At 36.8% G+C, this 26307-nt stretch overlaps 1 protein-coding gene across 1 annotated transcript in view; it reads right to left on the bottom strand.

The window, feature by feature from the left end:
• Nucleotides 1–3464: 3464 nt before the first annotated feature.
• The window catches only part of FYB1 (FYN binding protein 1), a 43912-nt gene continuing 21069 nt past the window's right edge, over nt 3465–26307 (bottom strand). The window contains exons 5-19 of the mRNA XM_054004293.1: nt 25259–25278; nt 24388–24434; nt 22899–23016; nt 20510–20666; nt 17617–17761; nt 15329–15357; nt 14082–14151; nt 13418–13558; nt 12709–12740; nt 11661–11727; nt 10263–10368; nt 9809–9971; nt 6682–6715; nt 5506–5537; nt 3465–5390 (exon numbers count right to left, since the gene is read on the bottom strand). Coding sequence (XP_053860268.1) covers nt 5356–5390; nt 5506–5537; nt 6682–6715; nt 9809–9971; nt 10263–10368; nt 11661–11727; nt 12709–12740; nt 13418–13558; nt 14082–14151; nt 15329–15357; nt 17617–17761; nt 20510–20666; nt 22899–23016; nt 24388–24434; nt 25259–25278 — 1196 coding nt within the window. The 3' untranslated portion in view covers nt 3465–5355. The remainder of the gene's footprint in view (nt 5391–5505; nt 5538–6681; nt 6716–9808; nt 9972–10262; nt 10369–11660; nt 11728–12708; nt 12741–13417; nt 13559–14081; nt 14152–15328; nt 15358–17616; nt 17762–20509; nt 20667–22898; nt 23017–24387; nt 24435–25258; nt 25279–26307) is intronic.

Here is a 26307-nt window from a genome sequence, read left to right as displayed (position 1 = left end):
GGAGTCATCTGTCTAGAATGAAACACAGAGAAGGAAAACTCTGAGATCATTGTACTTTGCTGCACCCAGGGGGCTGGGGGCTACCACACTGCTGCTCAGCACAAGGTTAGAACATGAGTTAGGGGGTGTTCTGCAGTACCATGGCTATTCAGAGTGGCACTGAAATTGTTACCAAGTGGCTGGGGTTCTGGAAATTGCTTAAGATGACCCTTCATCTGCACTACAGCCTTATTTCTTAGCCAGGCTAAGCAGTTAAGGTGGAGGGCTTGTAGGGTTATGCTGCTGTCCTGAGTGAATTGCCTCTTATAGATAAGTCAGCTCTTTCAGAACTGGTTTAGATATCTCAGCTTTGGGACCAGGCTATATCAGACCATATACACATAAAGGTTTAATTGTAGCAGGAGCCATAGACATCACTCAAAACCATACCAACAAACTGCCTGTCAACATGGCAGCTGCAAGATAGCAACTGATATAAAGTGTAATAATGTGGACCACTAAATTCTACTATTTATCCTCACTTTTTATTAAGTTTCTCAGTATAGTCTAACCTATTATTTACATAAAATTTTAATTACTATTCCATATTTACTCACCTTTTTATTACTGTAAACATAGTTCAAATATGATTTTCTTTTATGACAAGGTAACGCACCTTGTTGATCAAGAGAAGCCAGTTGATTTAATCTTTTTGGATTTCAGCAAAGCTTTTGATACTCACAGGACCTTTCTGGACAAAATTTCCATCCCACAGCTGGATAAACACATCCTGTGATGGGTGAGCAGCTGGCTCATCTGGGACACAAAGGGTTACAGTGACTGAGGTGACATCAGGTTACAGTGGCAGATAAGATCAGACATGTCACTAGTGACATGGTGATCTGTCACTAGCAGGGTTCCACAAGGCTCCATCCTCAGCCCTGTGCTCTTCAACATCATTCTTCAGAAATGACTTGGACACAGGACTGGATGGATACTAAGCAAGTTTGCAGATGATACAAAACCGGGAGCTGTTGGCTCCCTCTTAAGCAGAGAGGATTCTGTACCTGGGATGGGGCAACCCTGAATGTATGGACAAACTGGGAATGAGGTGCTGGAAAGCAGCACTGCAGAAAGGTCTCCTGGTCAATGGTGAGTTGCACACGAGTCAGCAGTGCCCTGGCAGCCAGGAGGGCCAACCCTGTCCTGGGGGCATCAGGCACAGCATCAACAGCCGGGCAAGGGAGGGGATTGTCCTGCTCTGCTCTGCACTGGGGTGGCCTCACCTGGAGTGCTGGGGGCAGTTTTGGGTGCCACAGTGTAAGAAAGACATGAAGCCATTAGAGAGTGTCCAAAGGAGGGCAATGAGGGTAGTCAAGTGTCTGGAGGGGAAGCCATATGAGAAGTTGCTGAGGTCTCTTGGTCTGTTCAGCCAGGACAAGAAGAGACTGAGGGGAGACCACAATGCAGTTACAGCTTCCTCATGAATGGAAGCAAAGGGGCAGGCACGGATTTTTTCTTTGTGGAGACTAGTGACAGAACCTAAGGGAATGGCCCAAAGATGAGTTAGGGGAGATTTAAATATTAGGAAAAGGTCCTTCACAGAGAGGTTGGTTGAGCACTGGAACAGGCTCCCCAGGGAAGTGGTCACAGCACAAAGTCTGCCAGAATTCAAGAAGCATTTGGAGAGTCTGTAATTCTGTAGTCTATTTACAGTATAAATTTTGCATGCTAATACTTTTTAAACACAAGATGATGTCTCTCTTATCTTTGTATTTAACCATAAGCAGAGGCAAAGAAAAGGAAGATAAAATAGTGGGAGTCCTAATCTAGGAAAGTACAAAAACTTTAATTTAGCTTCAGTGGTTTGGTTTTATATTCAGGATTAATGGATATGTGCCACAAATTGTTCTCTGTTTGTGCCTTCCTTTCATACATTAAAATGGGGATAAAATGTTTTCCTCTCTCACACGACAAATCCATTCCTATTCAAGGGAATGTGAGCTATCATTGTGATGAATGCCATGAGAAACTAATAATTCTGGGTGCAGCATAAGCTTGGGAAGATTTGCACTAAATGAAGGAGTGGCCAGAAACTGAATGAGCAGGGTTGAACAACTGCCCTTTCTATTAGTTTTCATCCAGCCCATGCACTAAATGAGGCGGGGATCCTGTGGAAAAAAATACTGAACCATCAAGTAATTATAGACTGCACACACAGTTAACGATGAATCCACGCGAGGAGTCAGAACAGAGGCTGTGCAAATACAAGCACATCTATTGACTCTCCTAGTGTTTGAGTTCTTTTCACTACATGCAAAAGCCTTTCCGTGCAGGGTGGTCTGGGGCTGCTATACAGAAATCATAAAGGTGCCGTTTTATGGGTCCGTTAGTTTTCTCAGACTTTGCCTTAATATATACATGAAGTATACTCACACACAACAGATGCACACATTCCTATGCACACATGTGCTTACAATGGTGTCTGCTGTAGAGTAATGTAGTGGTAAGGGGTGTTCTAATTCACACAGAGAATCTACATCCCACCTCTGAATTTCCATGCTCTTACTAAAGTACTGATCTTTCCAGTTGAGAATGGATTATGCAAAGGGATCACACATAAAAGAAACTTTGTTATGACTGTGGGAGGAGTAGCCAGGGGATCTGCAATTAGTGGATCAAGAATATAAACCTCTTACACAGGAATGTGCAGGAGATCAGCTGCATTCCTGCAGTCCAGAGCCTGTGGTAACAGCAAAGAAATGTTATAAAGCTACTGAATTAGAGAAGTCTTTTTTTCCCTCCCAGTTTTGGTTTTGCTTAGCCTGTTTACTGGGACAGCACAGAGGTACAACACAGATGGAAACCAGCTCTGTTTACCCTAACTAGGATGTTCATGCTGAAACCTAATTTTTATGTCAATATTTTGATGTTTTCACTGCTGACTGTTTTAGCAGGCACAGCCAAATACTGCAGGATTATAGACTGAATTCGGAGGTGGAAAAATATCAAGTGAGCAGCTTTTCTTTTCTTTCTTTATGGCTTTTAAAAGATACTAGAATAAATTACAGGTGAGAAACTTTTAGAATATAGACTGCCTAAGTATAGATTTTCCTGTCTGGAAGATTTTCTGCTTACATTTCACTTTCTGGGTAGCAATTACTAACAAATACCATGTTGTGCAGCCTTTGCAACAATAATAAAGTTGATTTTCATTCTGTTAGGTGCTCAGCGATAATTTTCAGAAGTTACTGTTCAGCTACTGTTGTTCTATTTTGACAGAAGAGAGTGTACCCACATTTCTTGTTAAAGAAATGTTTATTCAGAAGAAATACTTTTATTCAGAAGAAATATGAAAAAGCATCCCACATTGGTAAAAGTTAAAAGATACAATGCCAGTAATTTTTCAATGAGTAATACCTTAAAAATTCATTTTAACACCCTGCAGCAATCATATTGTATTTGATTTGAACAAGCAATGAATATAGAGTTTTAGCCATAAATATATTTATTTCTTTTCATTATTTTATATATTGTATGACCAATTTAGTCAGTCTTATTGATACAGAATTGCAATGCCTACACACATTAACACTAAGAACATGGAAGAACTATGTAGTTGTGTAGTTATCTGCATGCCCACTCAGTTCTTTGGCATATCACTAATTTAATGCAGACAGTCTCTTGAATGCCACTGAAAAATAAATAATCCATTAGCAGTGACAGTTGAATAGTCACACGTATTCATTGCACTTAATATGCATGGTCATGTTTTATATTTGGGTGTTGCAGCTGATATTTACACATAAAATTGATATTTGATGCCCAGATGCTGGTTGAATAGCAAATAGATAAGAGAAATAGCAAATAGAAAGAGAAAATCAAGTTGCATATAGCTTTTCAGTGTACTATCAGTGATTTTACATGCAGTACAAAATAGCTTATAGGCCACTATCTCTTAATTTTATGTTTGATATCCCCACTGCATTATGCCTCCTTTGAGATTTACTGTATTTTGAAGCAGCAATAAAAGACACTTTTATAAGATAGAATCTCAGCTTCACTGAAGGTGAGACCAAAAGTTATTGACTTAACGGAGTCAACATTTTTTATGTTTATAAACTAAACTGGCTGTGTTGCACAAGGTACCTGACTTCCTTTCAGGACTGTACAATACTCGTTCATCAAAAGGAGCTGCTTCCACTGATCCAGCCACATTGGTCATTACAGGTTTTTGAGTAATCTGCACTACAGCAAAAGCAACAGATGTTCCATTTTTTGCACATGCTCACCCTCTTTATTGTGAGCTTACTGTAAAAGTCTGTTGATTTCCAGTGACTTCTGATACATAAGGGTAAAGTGATATTTATCATTATGACTTACATATTGACTTTGCTTTTATTTGCAACTTGGTCATTCAGACAACAGCATCAAAAATGAACTTTAGGAATAAATGTAATTTCTACAATGGATAAGCATGGAAATATTTGATTTCTGTACTCTTTCTTTATCCAGATCTAGTAGTAAACTACAATACTTCGAAAAAAAGGGCATTATCAAAATAGCATGATAAATATACCTACATATTTAGTCTAGAAGAATTTCCAAACATTTTATTATCAGTTTATAGCTTATAATATCTATATTACTATAGTGAAAACTTATCTTCAAACTAAACAGAAATTAAATCTTAACCTAAATGTTCTGGGTATATTTTGAGCAACACTACAGTATTAAGTAGAACACTATACTCTAAAGTAGACTTCAGATAAATCTTAGAGAATGATATTCTATCATTAGTACAACACAGAAAAATAGCCTGTTGCAATAATGGAACATGGCTGGATATGTCAGCGTAGCTGACACTATTGCAGTTGGAATGGCAGGTCAGTGATGTATTATCTTCTCTGATGCCCACTTTTGATTTCTTCTTTTATAACAGGATGTTATCACCATTTTTTTTTTAAAGAATACTATCCTACCCAGAGTGGCTGTCGTTGGTGCTTAATAGGTGAAAGCCAGAGAAAACCTGTTGCCAGGGATTGTTGTCCTCTAGATCCTTCATAGATGTGAACTAGCCTCTTTGGGAATAAATAATTAAAGATGTGTTTCTACATGGACTGTTAGAAATGTGGAAAGGAAGTGAAAAATAAACTAACTTTTGCTTATATTCCCTCAATTTTAAATGCTCAGATAAATTGGAATAGAAATTTATGCAAAGCATTGGAAGACAAAAGGCTGAAATCCCAAAAAAGGTCAATTGTACATTTCAAAGAGACACCAATTAACTTGCAGTCAGCATTCGTGATGCTTCTTGTTTTCACAAGTGGGAGTCCAAACTAGAGTTTGATCTTCAATTAAGTTGTTATTTCAAGATCATTCAGCATCAGAGTCATTATCATAGATGCAATCTGAAATGGAAATAAAATGCAAAACTATTAATATTGTGTAGTACTTCAACACAAAGATAAAGTTATTTATTGTAATTGAATAGAAATGAAGTATTGTTCCAAATGTTCAACATACCATCACCAATATCATCATAAATCTCTCCATCACTGTAAGTTAAAAAAGATAAATAATATATTTAAAAGTTGAGACATCAGAAATGTATTAAAAACACAGTAGCAGTATGGTGCAGGCAATCTATCAAATAATTAACTTGCTAATTAGGAAAATACAACCTTTGTGGTACAATGTTGAGTAAGATGGTCAGGTCAAAATATTTTCAGGGAAGGGTAGACTTGGATACATTTCTTTCTAAGATAAAAGGGTTGCTTTATTAAAAGTCCATTTTATTTATTATATTTTTACATAGATATTCTCATAGAGTTATTTCCATTAAGAAATTAAATACTTAATTTTTCTTTAAAAATGGTCACCAGAAAAACTGAATTAAAAACCCCAATCAGTATGCCCTTGAAATTCTTTTTGTTTCTGTGCTCAGCAATTACATAATAGTTTTGGAGGTGCTACTTTTAATGTAATGAATTTATATAACGTCTATAAAAGATACATGCTCCATGAATAGGAATTTTCAAATATGTGACTAAGATACATGGACAGGCCCATGGAAGACAGTAAAACTGTTTATACATATAATTCAAACATGTGTGTAAGTTGTGCTTCCAAATTCTGTAACATGTGCTTCTAAATTCTAAATGTGACAATTCTAAAAGGGACATCTGATTTGATATTTAAGGGTCTATTATGAAAAGCCTCTTGAAGGAAATGGAGAGGTTTTGTCTGACAAGAGTTTTGGATTAGAATAAAATGCTGAGCTCCATGCAATTTTGTGGAGCAACACTGAGCCAAATATCTATCCCACTAAGAATGAAGTACAAACAAACTTAAAGAAAATTTGGTCCATTTTAGTTAAACATTTGAAAAAGGCATTGATAGACCTAATCACATTAACTTGCTGTTCAGCAATAGTGTCTAGTACCAATAATGCTTAATTTATGTGATTTTTCGTGGTTTAACCAGAGTTTATGGTTAAGCAATGAAGAATGAAACTCTGGCAAACTTCCTGCATGGATGTATGTGATTAATTTTTGACAAACCCTAACTCCTTAAAAATAACTCAATTTTCAAGTTTAGAATGACAGACTAAAATAATTCTATTTGTCTTTTTTCCCCAGAACATTTAAAACAAAATTAAGTGTTACAATAAATTTTTCAAAACAATCACTTTATACTTACTTCTGAACTAAATTGCTTCTCAGAACATAGCCATCTGTAAAAGTGAAATATAGATGTATTTAAGTTAAATTGAAATACTCATTATCACCTCTGTTGCTAGCACTAATGAAATGCTGTTTTTCTCTTTTATATACTTCAGACAGAAAGACATAATAGATGGAAAACATTGTGCAATGGGCACCTAGTTGATGAAGATTTTGCTATGTGCAATGTTTTCCTTATTCTTATTTGCCTACTTAAATAGTAATAGAGGTTATGCAAGATTAGATTTTCATCTTGTATTTCAGTTTCTTGGTTGCATGAGAGGGATATGAAACAACAGTTATTAACAAAAACTATAGCACAAAAATGCAGTATAATAATAACAAGATAATAATATTTGCAGTAATATTAAGTAACACAATTATTTAGAGTTTCATACAAGAACAAAAACGTTTTTCAGGATGTGTACACCAATTAAATATCATCACCTGTAACTGTTTAAAATTTTAACTGTAACATTAATAAGACCAGTAATGAATATAATGGAAATACCTTAGAAAAGCTGCTGACTATTATTCTGTTACTCTGGTGCATTACTAATGCAATCAGATAAAATTACAAATACTCTTTTTTTAATGTATATGATTTCTTAAAAAAAAAATTCTTTCCTGTATTTGGTGAAAGATATCTACTGAAATACTTTTCAATTGGTATAATGAATACAAAAAAAGAGAGAGCCATAACAGTAATTACATGTTTGTAGGTAAACACTAGTAAGCTGGTACAAAATTAGGAGAGTTCTAAAGAACATTCTTGCTGTAATCTTGTCTTGTATTTGAAATTACTTTGTAAATTTCCTTCTATAATCATTGGGAGTGTCCATTTAGGATATCTTAGCTCAGTTGTCTTTCCCTAGTTTTTATTTTCTGGAATAAAGACAGAAATTGATTTTTAAAATTTTTTTTTTTAAGACATTGTCCTTTCAAAATTCTTTTTAGGGCAGTCCAATATTTTCCATGACTCTTGAAGTCTCCAGAAATAATTTAAAATAATTTGGCTAATCTAAGCTTCTCTGCTTTTTCATATAATTTTCTCAAATGAAATACATTAAAGCAAAGTTTCTTTGCTCATAGTCATGGCATACAAACACAGTGTTTTTGGAAGTCATGTGCATGTGACCGTGCTTCTACCATTGCAAAGCATTATCTAGGTTCTTCTGATGATTACTAGCCCTTAAATATGTGGGAGATAAACCCCTGCAGGTCTCAACACTCTTTCAGATTTACTAGCCTAAAGGTACATGTCCAAAGTTTCATTTTCTAAATAATTTTTTTTTTTTTTATGGTGCTTCCAAATAAGGAAAAAGCCAGCAGGTCAGCACACTCCATGTTGATTACTTAGCAAGCACTGAAAACTACAACACATCGTGCCAGCTGCTCACTGACAATGTAAAGGAAGCTCAGAGAGGTCAAAAATTAAATTTTGGGCCACTGAAGTCCATTTATGCCCTACTGATTAGGCAAAATCTACAAAGCTGAATTGAAAGCTTTTGTGTATTTCAAAATGTGTGAGTTCTGAGCAAGAAGGAATTTAAGATGGTAGATAAAAATCAGTTCCTTGTTTCACTTCTGACATTTCAAATAATTTCATAACATTTAAAATAAGCCATAGCAGAATATGTTCCTAAGATCATCAGCTCTTGCTTGAAAAGGTGAGAAAACATTGAAATATAAAACGTGGTTTTGTTTAATTGTTGGCTTGAAACGATGGAAGTGCTTCATAAGTTAATGATTAAATCAAAGAATTCATGTGCAAGAAAATAACTAAACCATCTTTAGTTGTGGATTTTCAGTTTACCTGGCCTTCAGAAGGTAAAATCATAACTTTAAGATCTGAGGAACTAGAACAACTAGAGCAAATAAACAAAACTGTCATGCACTTAACTAAAGTAGGATTCAAACTTCACTAACTAATGTATAAATTGACTGGGATCTATTCAGAGGTTTTCAGGGATGATATTTTTATTTGTTTTGCTCTTTTATGCATAGCAAAGCAGTAGCTCCTGTCATTATATGAAAGGCTTTGAAGACTCTGAGAGGAAAACAGCCAACATGAACTACTTTCTACTTTGTTATTAGCTTGATTCAAAAAATGTGGCTTTGAAAGCTGTTTTTTTTTCGGAAGTGGCTCTACTAGTGCAATCCATATTTTGAAAAACATATGTGTTGTTATGCAAGAAATTCTTCCTCTCCCTGCAGGCCTGCCAGGAAGAAGGCTGTACTCCAGACTGTAACAGTTGAGTACAGGAGGGAAAAAAATAAAAGGAAGGTGGCTGGATCCTCTTCAGAAGTTTATAGCATTGGACTGTATTCTACATAGGTCAGAGGTAAAAAGGAAAGGTGAGCAGGAGGACACTGCTACTTTGAAAGTAGCTGTTCCAGAACAAAGTGAATTTTCACTAGGAGATTTGGAAAGTGCTGTAACAGAAGCTCATTAAGAAATTGAAACCATCAGGAGATGGTTTCAGACTTCTCCAAAAATTCAAAAATTTCTGCCAGTGCAAACCCTGGCCAAGGATTTCAAAGAAACACTGAAAGGCCTTGTGCAGCTCCCAGAACAAGCAGACACGCCAGCAAGGACATATGCCTTGGATTAGCTGGGAGCTGGGGGGAAGACTCCAAAGCAATGTTCCCCCCAGCCTGTTGAAAAGATTAAACTGCATCTCTTCCAAAGTAAGAATATTGTTATTGATTTTCTCTTGGCTGCAATCAATGGGCTAGTGCTATCCAGAGGTGCAGGAAGGATTTTACTTTTACTAGACTCAGTGGGCTATCATAGCTACACTCCTTTTGGCAGAGGGAGAGAGGCAGAAAAGAAAAACATCTGCTGATCCTAGCTGCACAGAAAAACTTTATCAAAAAATTGTCCTTTTTTTCTAATACTTAGTATATCTTGTCCATTGGAAGTGTTTTGGATTTTTTTTAATTACAGTGTTAAAACACAGTAATAAGATAACAACAGTCTGCCTCTTGTCAACCACCAGGCAATGTAAACCTTGGTAAACCAGGGAAGAAAGGTTTTACACATCCGACTCAACCATTCTCTGACAATTTGATATGTATGACAGTTTTTTAACAAAACTTACATTTTCCTTCTTTGTTCCTGCAGAGGACCTTGGTATCATCTGTACTTTCAATAACGTCAAGAGATTCCCCTGGTTTAATTTGTAAGTCTTTATATCCCCATCTTTTCTGTGATAAATCCTGGACTGTGGTTGTGGAGTAAAGGACTTTTATCTCACCATCAAACTGAAAAGGAGAAAAAAAAATCCCCAAACCATGGTTAAAACCCATTAGTGTTTTTCCATTAATATTCCCATTTATTACTAAATTTTTGGAAATTAACAAGTATTTGTATATGCGACAATATGCATATATGCCCATACTTGCCATTTGGACTTAAGAGATGCTCAGATCACTATTTTTACATATAATAATCCATCCCTTTCAAAAGCAAGTTATGGGCAGCAAATTAGAAGACACTATACAGATACTTTGTTTTTATATTTTATGTGATGAAAACACTTTGAAAAAACTTACTTTGAACTTTTTTCTGAACTCTTTCTCTTCTTTTTCCATCTTCTTGAGCTTTTGTGCACCTTTTTCATCTGACTTAGGTTTTCCAAAGCTTCCTGATTTCGATGAACTAAACCAAGAGGTTACAAATAAAATTAGGAAGACATCAGAGGTATTGGCACGCTTTCTGATAAGTTTGGTGAAAAAGCATTTGCCTTCGTGTGTCTTTATCATGCTTTCGTTGCTCTGAAAAACTAATATTGAGAATACAATACAGATTTGACTTCAAAATAGATAAAAAAGTTGGGTCTGTCTTTCCTACTTCTCTCTGATATTTGTATATCTATCACATAAGTGAATATTGAAAATGAATTTTAAATATCTATCTACTAAGACATTTTAGAATCTCTCAGTAAGGACCAGTTTTTGTGAAGACTGTGCACCTTTAGGCAATAAGCAGAATGACATGTCACACTGTGGAGGCAGCTGGAACATCTTAGCCTTGTGTGTGCTAGCCTTATGTGCCTGCAGACTTTGCTACACCAGGGACTTTGCATTACATGATGTATTTCAAGTTCTGTTATTTTTTGCACATCCCTGATAGCGCTAACTTTTGTCGAAGACCATGGAAGGGTTTCATGACCTAACTGCCCTTTCTGATGATGCACCTGGGAGTGTAAAGTCTGACTCTACTTTTTAATCCTTGCTGATCTCAGCAGGATGACAGTTTCACTGATGATGAATGTGTGTGTGACCCACCCTACATCTAACTTAGAAGGACCACATAGTTTCCTTTGGATACACAGTCCGAAGAGATCTTTCTCTTTTTATATCTCCAGACTACATTATTGTAGTGTACTGTCACTCCATCTGAGTGGAATAAGTGACAACAGGATGTGACATGTCACAGTCATCCTCACAGATGCAACTGTGCCCATAACACTGTGCTCCAGAGATTACCATAATTTTCTGGCTCAGGATAAAAGTTTTTCAAGCTGAACTTACACCTCCAAATATGTTGCATACTTTAAACATGGGCACTGCCTCCTTTTCTCTTAAAATACTGCAGCAGCTGAGATAAAGTATCTATCCTAACAGTCCCCAAATTTTGATAGAAAAAGAACTACAATCTAAAATTAATTTCCTTTAGGCCATGCATCATATTCTACCTCTTTTCCATCAGGGACTGAATATGTTGATATGCAAAACATGCTTACTTATTCTACAATCTAATTATTATTTCAATCTGTAATGGAAGAAAGAGCATTCAACTGCCATTATCAGCAGTAGGTTTATGAGAACTACAAAACCTGACAACACCAAATAAAGCAGATATTAGGAGTAATCTGCCTGTAGTATATACTTTAAAAATGTCTCTCTGTGTATTAGATTTCTAAACAGGGAAGTAATATTTTCACTTGCCTGGGATCAGGTGGTGGAGAAGGGAAGTCTGAAGAATCTACGTCATCATAAACATTGTCTCCATAATCTGAAACAATAGTGTTCAAAAGAATGAAATATTATTATGTGAAAAATGACATGTGAATACACTGTGTTACAATGTGTGTTATTTTAGCTAAATTGATAAGAAATTATGGCAAATAATGTAGCCATTTACTGTCTATGGTAACTCCAGGTTCTGTTTTGCACAACCTTTGCAGATTAAGACTCTTTATTAATAATAACAGATATTCACTGAAATTCTAATGTTCTGAAGCTAAAGCAAGTTTTAGCACATGAGATAGCCTTTAATTTTCAGTTTAATTTATCAAATTTCCACTGTATTGCACTAAAGTATATTTTTTGAGTTTGATTTTAATGCACACTCAATAACTTCTATAGCACCCTGGTCAATACAACATTGCTTAGAAGTGGATATGAATCATGGGTATGCTAGTTTTTAGGCCATCTTGCAATGCCAAAGCAGTGAAGAGAATTCTTAGCCCAAGAATACATTTTCAATCACGTTCAGCATGTTTGTAGAGGGGAAGCAATTGTTCGACTTATCAAACCAATGGCTAGAAAAATCAGCAGGATATAGAAGATTTAGAACTCAGTTCTGGAAGCAGACTCAAAAATTCTAAGAACTTTTGATGATGCTGATATGTTCTTTTACAGAGACACTGCAAGTGATAAAAATAGAAAAAAGAATTTCTCTTTACTTTGAAGTGCTTATTTACAGGTGTTCCTATTTAATGCCAAATAAAATGGACTAATGTAAATCTCAGGTAGAAAAATCACATTAAATACATTAAATTGTTTACCAGGGAGCTTGCAATGTATATGTATCTCCTTGTCTGCAGCCGGATCAGTCACAATATTTTAAATTTGTTTACTGGAACTGGGTAAGCAATAGGAAGTCCTGTTTCCTTACTTGGATATATTTTTGTGACTAGCACGATACAGAGCAATGTATACAGAAAAAGAATCAGGAATCAATATGGAGACTGAACAATAGGCTATTAATTACCTTTTCCAGACTGCTTTGTTGAAGAAGACATGCTGGGGGGAGGGGGGGAAAAAAGCTCATTAAGTATCTATATCACATTAATAGCCTTTTTTGTAACCTAGGTAATTTTAAAAACTTGCAACACAAGGGCTTCAAGTAATCTCCAGACATTCTGAAGTGCCACTAACACCAGCAATACTTAGGGACTAAATGTATTTTTATCAGTGAATTAAAGTAAACTGGTTCAGAAACAAATGACTGAAGAATGTGGCAGAAACACCACCTGCTGATTTATTCCCTAGGTAAGATGGATAGAAGACAATCTTTGCATTTTTCTATTTGGCATATTATTCCTAAAATTTTGATTAATGGGCCTAGATTTACCAGTTCATGTCAGCTACATTGTACTGGTGAGAAAAGTAAATTTTAACTGAGTATGCAGCAAATTTACATGACCAGTGGCACAAAGATGATAGATTATTCTCGTGCTTTTCACCAAAAAAAGAATTTGGCATATTTTGATTACCAGACTTTTGCAACAAATACAGCTTGTTAAGAGAATAATTATGCAGGTGAAAAGAAAGCTCAGTGTTTTTGCAGAAAAGTATCATCCTGAGCTGCAATTTGATGCATGATTCATTAGGCTGCTGTGAGGACATGTTAGTAGCATATGATCAATGCTTTATTAGAATTAGTTAATGTGCACTTTGATTTCCTGGCAGACTCTTACAACAAATTTTCATTTTCTTCTGCCTCATTGACTTTGGCTGTTTTTTCTCGTACACTTTTCTTTTTGCCATCTTTGACCTTTAGTCTCTTCAAGATTCCCCAGGGCCAGATACCATTCTTATCTTCATCCTGCGATACAGACCTTTGGAGTATGCATGTGATTATCACAATATAAAATATAATGTTTGTCTTAAAAGGCCCAGTAAAATTCTCCATTGATGCACATAATTATCATTAATTCCCAAAGTTAAGTTGCTTACCCAGATGCTAACATGCTAAACTAGAAATATGTATGTTACGCCACGTGTAGCTACTGAGATGTATTTGTAGTATAGTTCTTAATCTAGTGGCTTACTGTTTTCATGTTGTTACTCAGCAAGCTAGAATTTTAGTCTCTTACTTTAATTTCAGACCTATTCTGTCTAGTTGGAAATTGGGAGATTTTCGTGATTGCAAACTGCTTTTGCTGACATATCAAAATTACAGAACAAAACTTCTTCAGAAGACTGAAGAACCCTTTTCTCTAGCTTGACATATCCATTTTGATGTATACCAACTTGCTGATCATCCTAATACCTGATAATTGTTTTGCTTGATTCAAAACCACTAAAAACTGAAAACATTCTGTCAAATAAGCAAATTATTTAAAATATATATAAACATACCTAGCTATAGCATCTTCATCATCAATTCCATCATAAATGTCTTGATCAGAAGGAGGAGGTGGGAACATGTCTTTAACAGATCAAATAGTTAATGCAATTATATTTCATGTTGCTGAATAAGGTATTCATTATAGGCTTCTTTACTGTATCAGATGTGTGTGCAATTTATGCAATATCCTTGCAAATTGAATCTTTCTGTGAACTGGCACAGACCCCTTATTAAAACAGAAATTTAGACTTATCCCAGTTTAGAATGCCATCCACAGCACTTAAATGTGGCCCTGCCAATCACAAGAGCATGGATACTGAAAAGAAATGCTTCTACACTGTAGTCAATGAAATTCTAAATGGCTGATTTTGGCCCAGACCTTATGATGACTTTTAAGTTTTCATGTGTGACTCAAGTGACGATTGAAGATGTCGGACTAACACTCTCAGCAGCTGACATCTTGTTTTCATCCAAAGAAGTCAGAGACAAGAGCAATGTAATCTTCACATTTTGGTCTCAGTTTTGACCTTTGTGCCCCACCTCCTTCAGTGCAGGGTTAGTTTGGTTTGCATGTCCAATTCTAGGCACTGGTCAGAGTAGGCACTGAAATTTGTACTTGGCTGGCAGAAGCTCCATTTGGTACTGCCAGGGGTTGCTTCTGCCATGACCAGTATCTAAACTTGAAGCTGAGAAGATGAGCTGTGCTCTTGTGATTAACAGAGAATGCCACAAAAATATACATGCTAACAAAGGGAAAACTGGGTTTGAATGTGTCAGCCTGACAGCGTGAAACTGCTGCAGTTGGGCCTCCAGTGTGCTGCTGGCAACTGAAGTTCCCCTTAACTCTGTCAGCAAAATGAATCTTTAATTTATAGTAGTGCTGGCTATTTCATAACTGGATTTCTCCTGTACAAAATCTCTTGCTCATGTTATTATTTCTCCAGTTACATCTGTGCTGTTTTGTGGGATGATTTGCCTTCACACACAAGTAAAAAGTTAAAGTTTGATCATCTGGCATGCTGGTGATTCACAGTATCTGGAGACAAACATTCGGTCTCACTCAAGTTCCCATAGGTGGCGGAGAAGTTTAGTTGTCCACTATCCTTCCATGTTTGTTGCCTGTTAGCTGACATTTAACTTGCTTATGGTTAATTGCCGCATTATGTGGAAGCTGCAGAAGTCAGCTTGTCAGAAGTCAGAATGTCAGGGTAAGAAATACACAGAAAAAAGTCCCCCCAAACATGTAAGTAGAACTTACTTCCACTTCCACCTTGGTCACCACTTTGACTGGAAAAACAAACAAAAGACATTTTAGAGAAAAGCAGTCATCCTTCAGAAAAAGAAAACACCATGATCACCCATCACTTCTTCAATTATTAATTCTAAAGCTTTTGGCCTTGGCAAAAATATTTTATATTACTGTTGATATCTTTAAATTAAAGTACGAAATATGCCTTTGGACCATAGGATAATTTGTATTGGAGGGGATCTCAGGAGATCATGTAGTCAGACCTGATAGGAAAAAAAATATAATCTGACTGAGCACTACAGAGTAGATCCAGACCCTTTAGATTCATTCCTTATGAGGTAATATTCTTGAAATGAAATAGTAAACAAGTTAATTTATTGCTCAACCAGCTTTCACAGGGTATAAGTGTATGTTTCTAACAATATGGAAGGATTCCATATTAGCCCAACATTCTAACAGTAGTTGAAAAAAGCCTGAGAGGTTCATAGTAGCTGAGATTATTTCCAGGTCAAAGCCTTACCTAAAATTATACATCAAAACAAGGTGCCTGTTAAACTCTTGTGCCAAGAAATACTGAAATACAACACCTCTAGTAATTTATTAATTTTGGAATATTAACAATACTACTGATAATAAGATAATACTATTTGGTTAAGAGCTTTTTTTTGGAATGGCATTCTTCCAGTGGTTTCAAAACATACTGATATATGTTAGACCTTCCAACACTTCATGCTCATGAACTGAACAGAGTGCTATTAATCACTAGAGAAGAAAAAAAATGTCAAAATACAGCTTAAAGGATTTAATGAATCTAAGCCAATCATTAATCCTTTGAAGCTCCTTGGAATACACTGTTATTTTAGTAAGCAAACAGTGCAGTTGTTTGTCTTTGAATGCAATACATTTTCTAAATTCTTTGCATTGAGGTGACTAATTGTAGTGCTTGCCCTACTGAAAAGGATTGGCCAAGGATACCTCTGCAATGAAGTAATGAACTAATGGTGAGATTACCTGAGACTAGAACAACTAACATGGCTCTCATGGCTAGGTCATGATGCTATGAGACCAATGTGCAGGGAGGAAAACTGATACTGAGCAACCTGGAAAAATATCATACATAAAGCTATACTTGTTGCATGAAAAATGCCAGCCTGAAGGCAGACTTTTCCACGTGCTGCTGTTGGAGCTCATAGGGATGTTCTATCAGCCAGCCAGCTGCTGTCCTTTTATTCTAGGCAGGCCTCTAAGCTAAGGAGACTCATGGGAAGCAGTAAAAGCAGGGGTAATGGCTGAGTGCTTTAAAATGGTTGTCCTAAATATTGAAATCCTTTACACCCATATGCAGATCTCTTATCTGAATCCCAGGCTCTGTTTCTGCACATCAGGACATTTAATGAAGAATGGTTTTTTGAATCACATGTAAGCAGCAAAATTTTCTGAGAGGTCTGGCAACATAATTACCACTGTCATGCGAGGCTAAGTGGTAGCCATGACTCTCGTGACAAGACCTCTAGGGTATTTCCCCACCAGCAAGTCTGATCTGCTGCTCGATATGTCACTTCTCTAGCTGCAGATCTATTTGACATGAAAAAGATGACACACTGAAGCAGAGAATCTGCAATGTAGCACTGCACTGCAAATGCATGGAGACTGTGCCATAGAGAAGCTTCCGATGAATTTAAAAAAAGTATAGCTTATACCCATCTCATGGAATTTGAGAGGCCTTCTTTTCAGGGTTAAATTCATAAGCTGCACTATTTTCTGAAGTGTCACCCTCGACAGGATTTCAGAAGTCCTTTCTCATTAAAATGAAAGGGGTAGTAAGACTTAAAGACTCATGAGAGCAATGAGGGTGATCAGGAGTTCCCTGGTACAGTGAGTGTTTCCATTGCTTTTAGTCTTTTATCTTGCATCTTAGAAAAGGGAGCATGTGACTCTGAAAGACAGAGCAAGTAAACAGAGAGAGAGGGAAGAGAATTGGACTTCCTTCAGATGATTTGTAATCCTGTATGGCTTGCACTTTTTTCTCCTTTGGATTTCAATTAAATAGGTCCTCTTCCAATAGTATGGGTTCCTCCTAAGTATGAGTGCTTACAGATGCTGGACTCCAGAATTCATTTAAACTCCTCTGACCACACAGGAGCTATTCAGTCTGAATAGCTACATACAATACTTGCACATTTCTTATATAAATGGCTGTTTTGTGTCAAGAGCTGGGTTTGTTGTTGGAAAACTTCCCCTGTCTAGGCTGACCTAGGTGAATCACTTTTTTCTTTTCATGCATTCCTTATACATACCTGCTAGTAGTGTCCTGCTCTCCAACGTCATCATACGTTTCTTGGTCACTCTCTGTATGTTTCACAGCAGCTCTGGTAGATGGTTTTTGCTTTCTTTTTAAAGAATCATAATCAATCTCCACCATGGTTGTTTTAATGTATCCATCTAAATAAATGAAACCATGCAGTCTAAGGATCATGATATAGGGATGATTTTAACACGAGGTTCAGAATCAGTTACTAAATTGTTTTGTACGATTTTTGAAAACTTTCAAGGAAATGTCTCATTCCAAGCAGCCTCATCTATAAACACGAATACAAATATCAGATCTATCTCAGATCCCCCTGTTAAGCCCTCCACAGCTGATGTTTAGTTCACCTTTATTTGCTTCTCAGCTACAGCAAAAGAATTTTCCGTGCAGGAATCATGGGGCAGCCTCCTTTTCTTAGCTGGCTTTGGGGTCACTTGTGGCAGGATATCTACTACCCCTCCCCCCCACCATCTACGACAGAGAGTTGGTGCATAAAGAGATAACCTGGCCTGAAAGGCTCAGCAAGGGGGCATCTGGCACCAAAAGGGCTCAAGCCTCAGCTAAGAATGAACATTTTAGTCTGACGATTTGATGTGGGAAGAGATAAAGGAAATATTCTTGACTAAGAGACCCTGTTTTACAAACTATAAAAGACGTATGAGTTATCACAGAGGCAGAAGCCTTCTACACACACACCCTAAAAGTTTGGAAGACCTCTCCCTGGTGTCTCTGGAAGTAACATGGTTACTTCCTTGAGGATTGAGGGAAAGGATTTTGATGTGTGCTCCACCAACAATGGGATGCTAAAATACATTGAATCCTAAGTTATATTATTTCTTCACTAGCTGTAGCATTAATAATAGGTACCTTTAACCTCACGCTATATTTACCTACTAGTAGTCTCTTTTTGTCTTTATTTCTGTGTAGTATTAGTTTGTTTTAAGTCTTATGTCTGTTAGCTTTGTGTCTATTAAATAAATTATCTATTCTCTAACAGACCGAATCAGCCATTTTCAAAGAACCTGTGAAAGAGAGTGGGTTTTGGGGTGCTGGCCATATCAATAAAGTTACTGCCTGCTGCCAGAGGCCTGGGCAAAAGGCAAGGACTTATCTAAATTCCACATCCATTTGTCTGTGGAGTCCACTGCAGTCTTGTGGCGTATTTTAGGGCAGTTTCTGACAGGTCATTAGGATGATCATGTTCATTGATTTTTCTTCAGGTTGGCAGACACACTGTAGCTACATTGACCAGAGCAGTTGACCTGAGATGAGGATCTCTGTCTCTCCTGAGGGTAATTTTTGACAGGCATAGTGTCTGTACAGAAGAGTGCAGAAATGGATTTCTCCAAGGTGAAAAATGCTCATGCATTTTTTTTGAAAACGGAAAATTCACCACCCTCCTTCCTCTGAGTGAATGCAGTTTTTAGTGTGTTTCCTTTCAAATATAAGACATCTTACTTAGATGATAAGAACTGATTTTCTTCTGTTTCATCTTGACAGACCTGATCTGTGAACATGGAAGGCTGAAGCATTGGTGTAAAAAATTGATCTGTATTATTGAAACTTTTCAATGAGAAGCCTTGTACAGCTTCAAGTTTTGCTGCTGCAAGAATTAATTAATGAAAAGTAAATTAATGAATGGACTGCACATGCAGTAGAAAATACCCTTCTCCCAGCCCTCATCAAGGTTTGATTTGATGTGTACAAAATGATTCATGTAATTGACTTATTTTCACAACTTCATGGTATTGTGGAAAAGCTGTTACTGGAACTTGCCTCTTGAGATCATCTTGGCCAATCTCTCAAAACAAGCATGATCCTCCATTAGAGCAAGTTGTCTAGGACTATGTCCTGTCAAGTTTTGAAGATCTCCACAGATGGAGACTCCACCACCTCTTTGAGCAACATTTTCCCTTGCTTGGTAACCCTCACAGTAAAAGAAATGTTTTCTGCTATTCGAATAGAACCCTTGTGTTTCAGTATGTGCCTGTTGCCTCTTGCAATGTCACTGGGTAACTGGAAAGAGCCTGGCTCCATTTTCTTTACATCTTCCCACCAGGTATTTATGAACAATTATAAGATACCGCTTAATTTTCCTTTCAGCAGGCCCAGCTCTCTCAGATTCTCTTTGTATGAAAGACATTCAGTTCCTTACTATCTGTATATATTTATCACTACAAGCTGCTCAGCTGGTATCATCTACAATTTTGTAGAACTCTGTTCTACATGTTTGGACTGTCTTACTAATTTTATTGGCATTTTAGTTCCCCTAAAGATCAAACAAATGCTTTTAATAATTCTGTTTGATTTTATAGATCAACCTTTTATAACCCAGGAGCCAGATCACCAACCTCTTTATACTCAAAGATCCACTGATGATGCTTACACCTTAAAAGGAGAAACATCTTGGTTTCCAGAGAAAATAAAACCTACAAGTCAGTTAGAAACTTTCCATAGCAATAGGGACAGGAAAAACACTTAAAACAGGCCCTTATATTCTCTAATTCTATCTTAAGAATACCCATGTTATGTTTAATACAAAGAGATGAAAAAACATGATACTTGTTACTTGCAGGGAGCTGAGTTCTGATGCTATTTGAAGGCTGCTGACAGGGAATTAATACTCAGTATGTCAGTGAAGGTCCCAGCATACTGTACGTAACTTATTCCAGTGCCTAAAAGGTGTTACATTATGTTGTGCAATAACTCCCTGCTATGAACTGTGCCTTGTATGCCATCTGAGGACGGAAGGGTGACTTGCGGTAATTATTTACTTTGGTGGCCAATGACTCAGACTGGTAGGGCTAGTCCTTGGTGTAACGCTCACGTTTGCTGTCATGCAGTGAAAACATTCAGGAGCGCAGTGAAGAAAGAGAACTCACAGCATCCTTTTATCCTGCCCAGCCACTTTCCTTCTGGGTTGTCTGTGAGGCGAATGATTTCAACCTTATCCCCCTGTTTAACAGTCAGTTCATTCCTCCCTCCCTTGTGGTCAACGCAAGCCCGTGCCTGATGAAGGACTTCAATGGGTCCTGTTAACTGAAGAAGAAACAGAAGATATCACAGATGTGGAAAAATTGAGTTCTTTCCTAGGCATTCAGAATAAAAGTAAAAATAATTATAATGATGGTTATTTGTTTCATTGACATTTGAAATAGTGTGGGCAAATAAACAGAAAGGCTTTCTCCTGCTCCAATTGTACAGCTTAAATTAAAAATCAGAGTTTAAAAGAGAGGGGAATGGCATGGCAATAGAGCAATTGAAGGACTGGCAAAATCACATAAATACTAAGATTAAAATCAACAAACTAGCCTATGACACCTTTTATGAGTTCACAGAACAGGTGCATTTCATTCCAATGGGTGTTTCCATTTATTTCCAGCAGAACTAGTCATAGAATCTTTTAGGCTGGAAAAGACCTCTCAGATCACTGAGCTCTGCCATTAACCTAACACTGCCAAGTTCAACTAAACCATATCCCTAAGCACCACATCTACAGATGTTCTAAATACTTCCACTGAGAGTGATTCTATCACTTCACTGGGTACCTCTTCCAATCCTTTGCAGCCCTTGAAGAAATGAAGAAATTTCTTCAACCCATGAAGAAATTTTTCCTAATATTTAAACTAAATATTCCCTGTAACGACTTGAGGCCTCTTTTCCTATCCCTTGTTACTTGGGAGAAGAGACTGATGCCCACCTGGCTAAAACTCCCTGTCAGGCAGTTGTAGAGAGTGAGAAGGTCCCCCCTGAATCACCTTTTCTCCAGACTAAACAGCCCTAGATCCTTCAGCTGCTGCTCAAGCACTTGTGCTCTAGACCCTTCCCCAGCTCTGCTGCCCTTCTCTGGACTCACTCCAGCCCCTCAGTGTCTTTCTTGGAGTGACAGGCCCAAAACTGGACATGGGATTCGAGGTGCAGCCTCACCAGTGCCAAGTCCAGGGGAAAAATCAGACAATCCCTGATCCTGCTGGCCACAGTATTCCTGACACAAGTCATATGAGTAAATATTAGTTAACATTAATGTTAATGGGTCTGCCACATCATGCTTTGTGTTTACTATTCTACTCTATAAATGATCTTGCAAGTACTCACAAGAGATAATCATGCTGTTTATTGATGTTCAGGATTCACTTTGTGAGGTCTTTACATTATGTTATGAATAAGCTATTTTAGGATTTTGTATTTGTGACTTTAAGATATATATTTCAGAGGCATATTGTTCTTGCCAGTTCTAACTCAGGATTATCTATCCTGTATAAGTGGCCAATAAATGGGAAAGAAAATGTGCATTAACATATATTTGTTTAAGAATAATAAATTACCTTAATGGCTTAATAGTCTATAAGGGAAAAGCTTTCTGTGCACTCATGCCTACACTTCTTGTGACTGGTGTAGAAAATAGACTTGGCACCTAATAAACACTAGCTAACTCACTATTATTAATTATGTGTACCTTTAATATTTGCTTCGTAACTCATGTCAGGCTCTCCACAGCAGACCAAGGCCATGACATGAATCACTATAGCTTTATGTGTACAGAGCATAATAGGAAGAAAAACAAAGCTGCCCACTGCGTACAGTGACAATGAAAGTAGCAGAATGGAGAATTGTGAATGGGTATTAGCTAAAACTGACTGGCAGACTTGTAAACTGTGACAGCATGCTGACCACCAGCTATGCAAAAATTATTTAAACCAGAAAGAACTGTCTCATCATTTAGCCCCAGAGAATGACTGTTGCTCTCCTATACAAGTCTTATTTTCCTCCTCCTCATTTAGCCTGGAATTTACTGTAAGTCCCTTTCTACCAAGTCAAGGGCAATGTGTTGCAATACAATTTTGAAATCTTTAAAGGGCTAAATACTTTTGTTTCTGACTACAGTGAAGCAAATAACAGTATGTGTATGGGATATAGTTCCAAATTTTATTAAGGGCTTTTGATGCTATTCTCATGAAGTAAATTATTAGAAACAGAAAAGTGAAAACAGATGATTTTAAGGCTTTCTTACATAGAAAAAAAGTGAGAAAGTAATTTAATGAAAACTGTAAACACACAGTCTTTACAATCCATCAGTGCAGAGCTTGCATTCAAACATATGCCAAACAAAAAAAAAAAGGCAGCTTAAACCTTTATTCAGAATTTATGCAGTTTGAACTACCTACTGTAACAAATAGTTTCATAGCCAGGTGAAAAGTGTATTTTGAACTGGACAATGCTAAATAATGCTGCTTGCATACCTTTGTCCACATTACCAAATAAAAAGCTTACTTTGAACTTTTTCCTCAGTTCATGCTCTTTCTTTTCTTTTTCCTTTTGCTCTTTCTTCTCTTGGTCCATTCTTCTCTTATCTTCTTTGTCCTGCTTCTTCTCTTTTCCCCTTGATGATCTGAAAGTGTATTGCCAGGATAGAATGTGTGAAGAAAATCTTCCTTAGAGCTACCATACCCAAGGCTGACAAAAAACTGCAGGTGATGAAAAAAGACTTCTCCAAGTGAAATCAAAGCTACAGATTCTAAACCATAATGCAGCTGCAACAGATAAATTAAGCTGCCCTTTACTACATTTGTAAGTTACAGTGTCTGCCCTCATGAGGACAACACACCAGACAAGGTTATCTGCCTCCACATGTGTGTGTCCAAATGTCTCTGAGCTAATTTTATTGAGCATGCTTGTGAACTGGCAGCAGTGCAGCAGTCTAGGTGTTGTACTGGATGCAGCTGTTAAATATTTACCCAGGCCACCAGTGGTTGATGCAGGCTGAACTGAGGCCTGAGCTGCCACTGGATTGTGTTTTTAAAATTGATTGCAACCTATTTCAGCAGTCTACACAATGAGTCAGTCTTCTACACTCATTTCTTCACACCAGGGTACACTACCTGCTGTGCCTTGTGTACTGGAAGGTACTGAGGTTTGGGAAATTGGGATAGAATTAGGCCCACATCTCCAGCTGTGCCATTTGGCTGGAAGACCTGTGTTTTAGAAACACTATGAAACTGATGGAGTGAAACTCCCTTTTTTTTTCCCCAATACTTTTGCTAAACAAGTAGGCTCAAATTGCTAAAAAAAAAAATCTGAAATGAGGATCACTTGGACTATAAATCAAAGGGATTTCAACAATAAATTTTTGCTGAAAATTGTTGTACAACTGGAATATTCTACATCAATTACTTATTCAGAGGGAATTAGAGTTTTTCTTTGGCTATTGTAATACAATAAATCCCATAGATTTAGACATTACTGGGGCAGAGAGAGTCATCAAAGGAAAGGTCTAAATGGAAGAAGAAAAAGCAGAGCTTGTATTCTGTCTCTGTAGCTATACTAGTTGACTCAGGCAATGAAAATTGTCAATCCAGCCTCTCATAGGCGTTCTATGAACATTTATTTGAAAAGCAATAAATAAAAACCACAACAAATATCTATCTGGGACCACAATAGCTTGGAGCTGAGCTTATTTTTCTCCTAGGCTATAATTCCAACCAGTGGTTCAGACATACTCCTTAGATCAGAAATCAGAATTCTGTTACCTCAGTCACAGTTACTACATTATGTAATTGCAGGAGTTTTGCAAAGCCAGGGCATGGCAGGTCTAACTAGGAAAGAACCTGTGAACAGCCAAACTTTCTGCAGGTGAAATGAATAAAGACAGTAATCCCTGGCAGGGACTGCAGTAGAATGACACTTTTGTGCCAGATGAAATAGACCTATTAGAAAAGATAGTAATAAAGATACAATAAAATAAAGGGTTTAGAATTACTACCTGATGTCATTAATGTCTTCATACATCTCTCCATCACTTTCTTGACCCTATAAAAAATAATCCATTTTCAACGGTCTAAGTACAGTTGGAAAGACATGAAGAAACTTGGTCTGCTATATAAGCTTCATACAAACTATATAAAAAACTTATATAGCAAAATGCAAATACCTTTATTCTTCCCAAAACAAGTTACTGCATTATTCAAATGCACTATTCTTTTATTTCTGCTGTTTCTTTTACAAATAAAAAAATATATCATACCTATGAAGCCTTATATTCTTAGAATCACCCAAGCACATTGTTTAATCCAAAATGGATGTTTTAATTGCAAAGTGTGTCCTGTAAAGTCTATCATTGCTGATGATTGAACTGCCATGATTGCACTGCCATTATGTCTGGGCTAACCCTATTTAAACTGGAATGCTAAGGATCTAAATGGGATTCAGATTAGGGTCTAAGAGATTGTTTTAGTCCTTATATAGTCAGGTGCTTAAACATATTGATAAAAATCTGTGATTAACTGAAATATTAACTGAAATATTCTATTACCAGAATAGAACAGGGCCATTATTTCTATTATTTCTAGAAAATTCCAATGAAATGAAATGTCAGTGGTAATGTAAGATGTAGTTTTCCATTTTCTTTTTTTAAATCAATTTTTGGTGTCTAGCCAGCTTTGATAATTTGTTCCAGTTTACTCAGCTTCTCTGATTTTATTTCTATCCTTCACAACAAATAATTGCTTCTGCAACTTACTATGGATACACTGCATTAAATCTTCAAGTAATTGTCTAATGTGTTGAAAAAGTTTCACTAAATTTTTAAGTTTTTGCTAAAAAAGGATAGGTTTATATTGCTGGATTGTACTTACCCTCTCTGTATTTCCATGACCTACAGGAACAAAAAAATAAAACCAGGATATTTTTTTTTTTGTACAGAAAACAATTCCTTCTAGCATTAACTATTTAAAACTGCCTATAACATCAGTGATACTAACTAGAAAATTTTATTATGCAGGCTCCTGTTTTTAGTTGAAGGTATGAATGCAAAATTCAGTTTTTCTAGATTGCTTTTGTAGAACATTGCAAACTAAAACCATCTTCAAACAGCATTATTTCACTATGAATTTTAAAAGCAGAAATTTTATTTTAAAAATCTTCAATGATGTTAGTGAATTTACCTATGCTATTTGTTTACAAAATCACTATTTATATGAAAAAGTAATTGTCAAAAACCTAATAAATCCAAAGAGACCTCAAAGAAATTGCTTACACCAGCTCAACAGCTGAACAAGTAGGCAAAAAGCTCTTTTCCTAAGCCAGCCTCTGTCCTGGGCAGCAGGAAAAGATATTTTGTGAATCTCCTGATTCCTCCTTACTCTCCAGGCAGGTAGGTAAGGAAAGCTCTGTTCCAGCTGCACAGCCTGCAGTGGTGTGAGTCGTGGATGGCTAGCACACTAAATGATACACAGTGTGCCTGGCACAGTCCAAGTGGAGGGAGGGAGCAGAAGGCAGATTGAAATTCTTTGTGTCACAATCTGCTCGTCTGCTGCTCCTGGTACAACTCACTGCCTCTCACTGCCTCAGACCACAAAGTGACAGTAAAAGCACAGTCAACCCATTTTTTTTTTTTTAATTTTTTTTTTTAATAAAGTATGAAACAGTGCCTCCTTCACCAGACCACACAACGTCAACTCTGAAAGAGCAGCATTCATTTTGATTCAGGTTTGAAGATCTGGTGATTTATGGTCCCAGCATATTTCTAACCAAACAAAAACAAAAAGAAAGATAAAAAGAAGAAAAAAAAAGAAAAAGAGGGCAAGGGAGGGGGGAAGAAAGAAATTGAAAGCAGTTTCTGAGAGTCGTCATATTAATCACAGAACAGTAGATCTATTAGTGTTATGAGACAACCATCTTCACC

The sequence above is a fragment of the Vidua macroura genome, chromosome Z (genome assembly GCF_024509145.1).
Source record: "Vidua macroura isolate BioBank_ID:100142 chromosome Z, ASM2450914v1, whole genome shotgun sequence".
NCBI classification, from domain to species: domain Eukaryota; kingdom Metazoa; phylum Chordata; class Aves; order Passeriformes; family Viduidae; genus Vidua; species Vidua macroura.
Note: the sequence above shows the minus strand (reverse complement) of the source record. Positions and strands in the feature narration are given on the sequence as shown.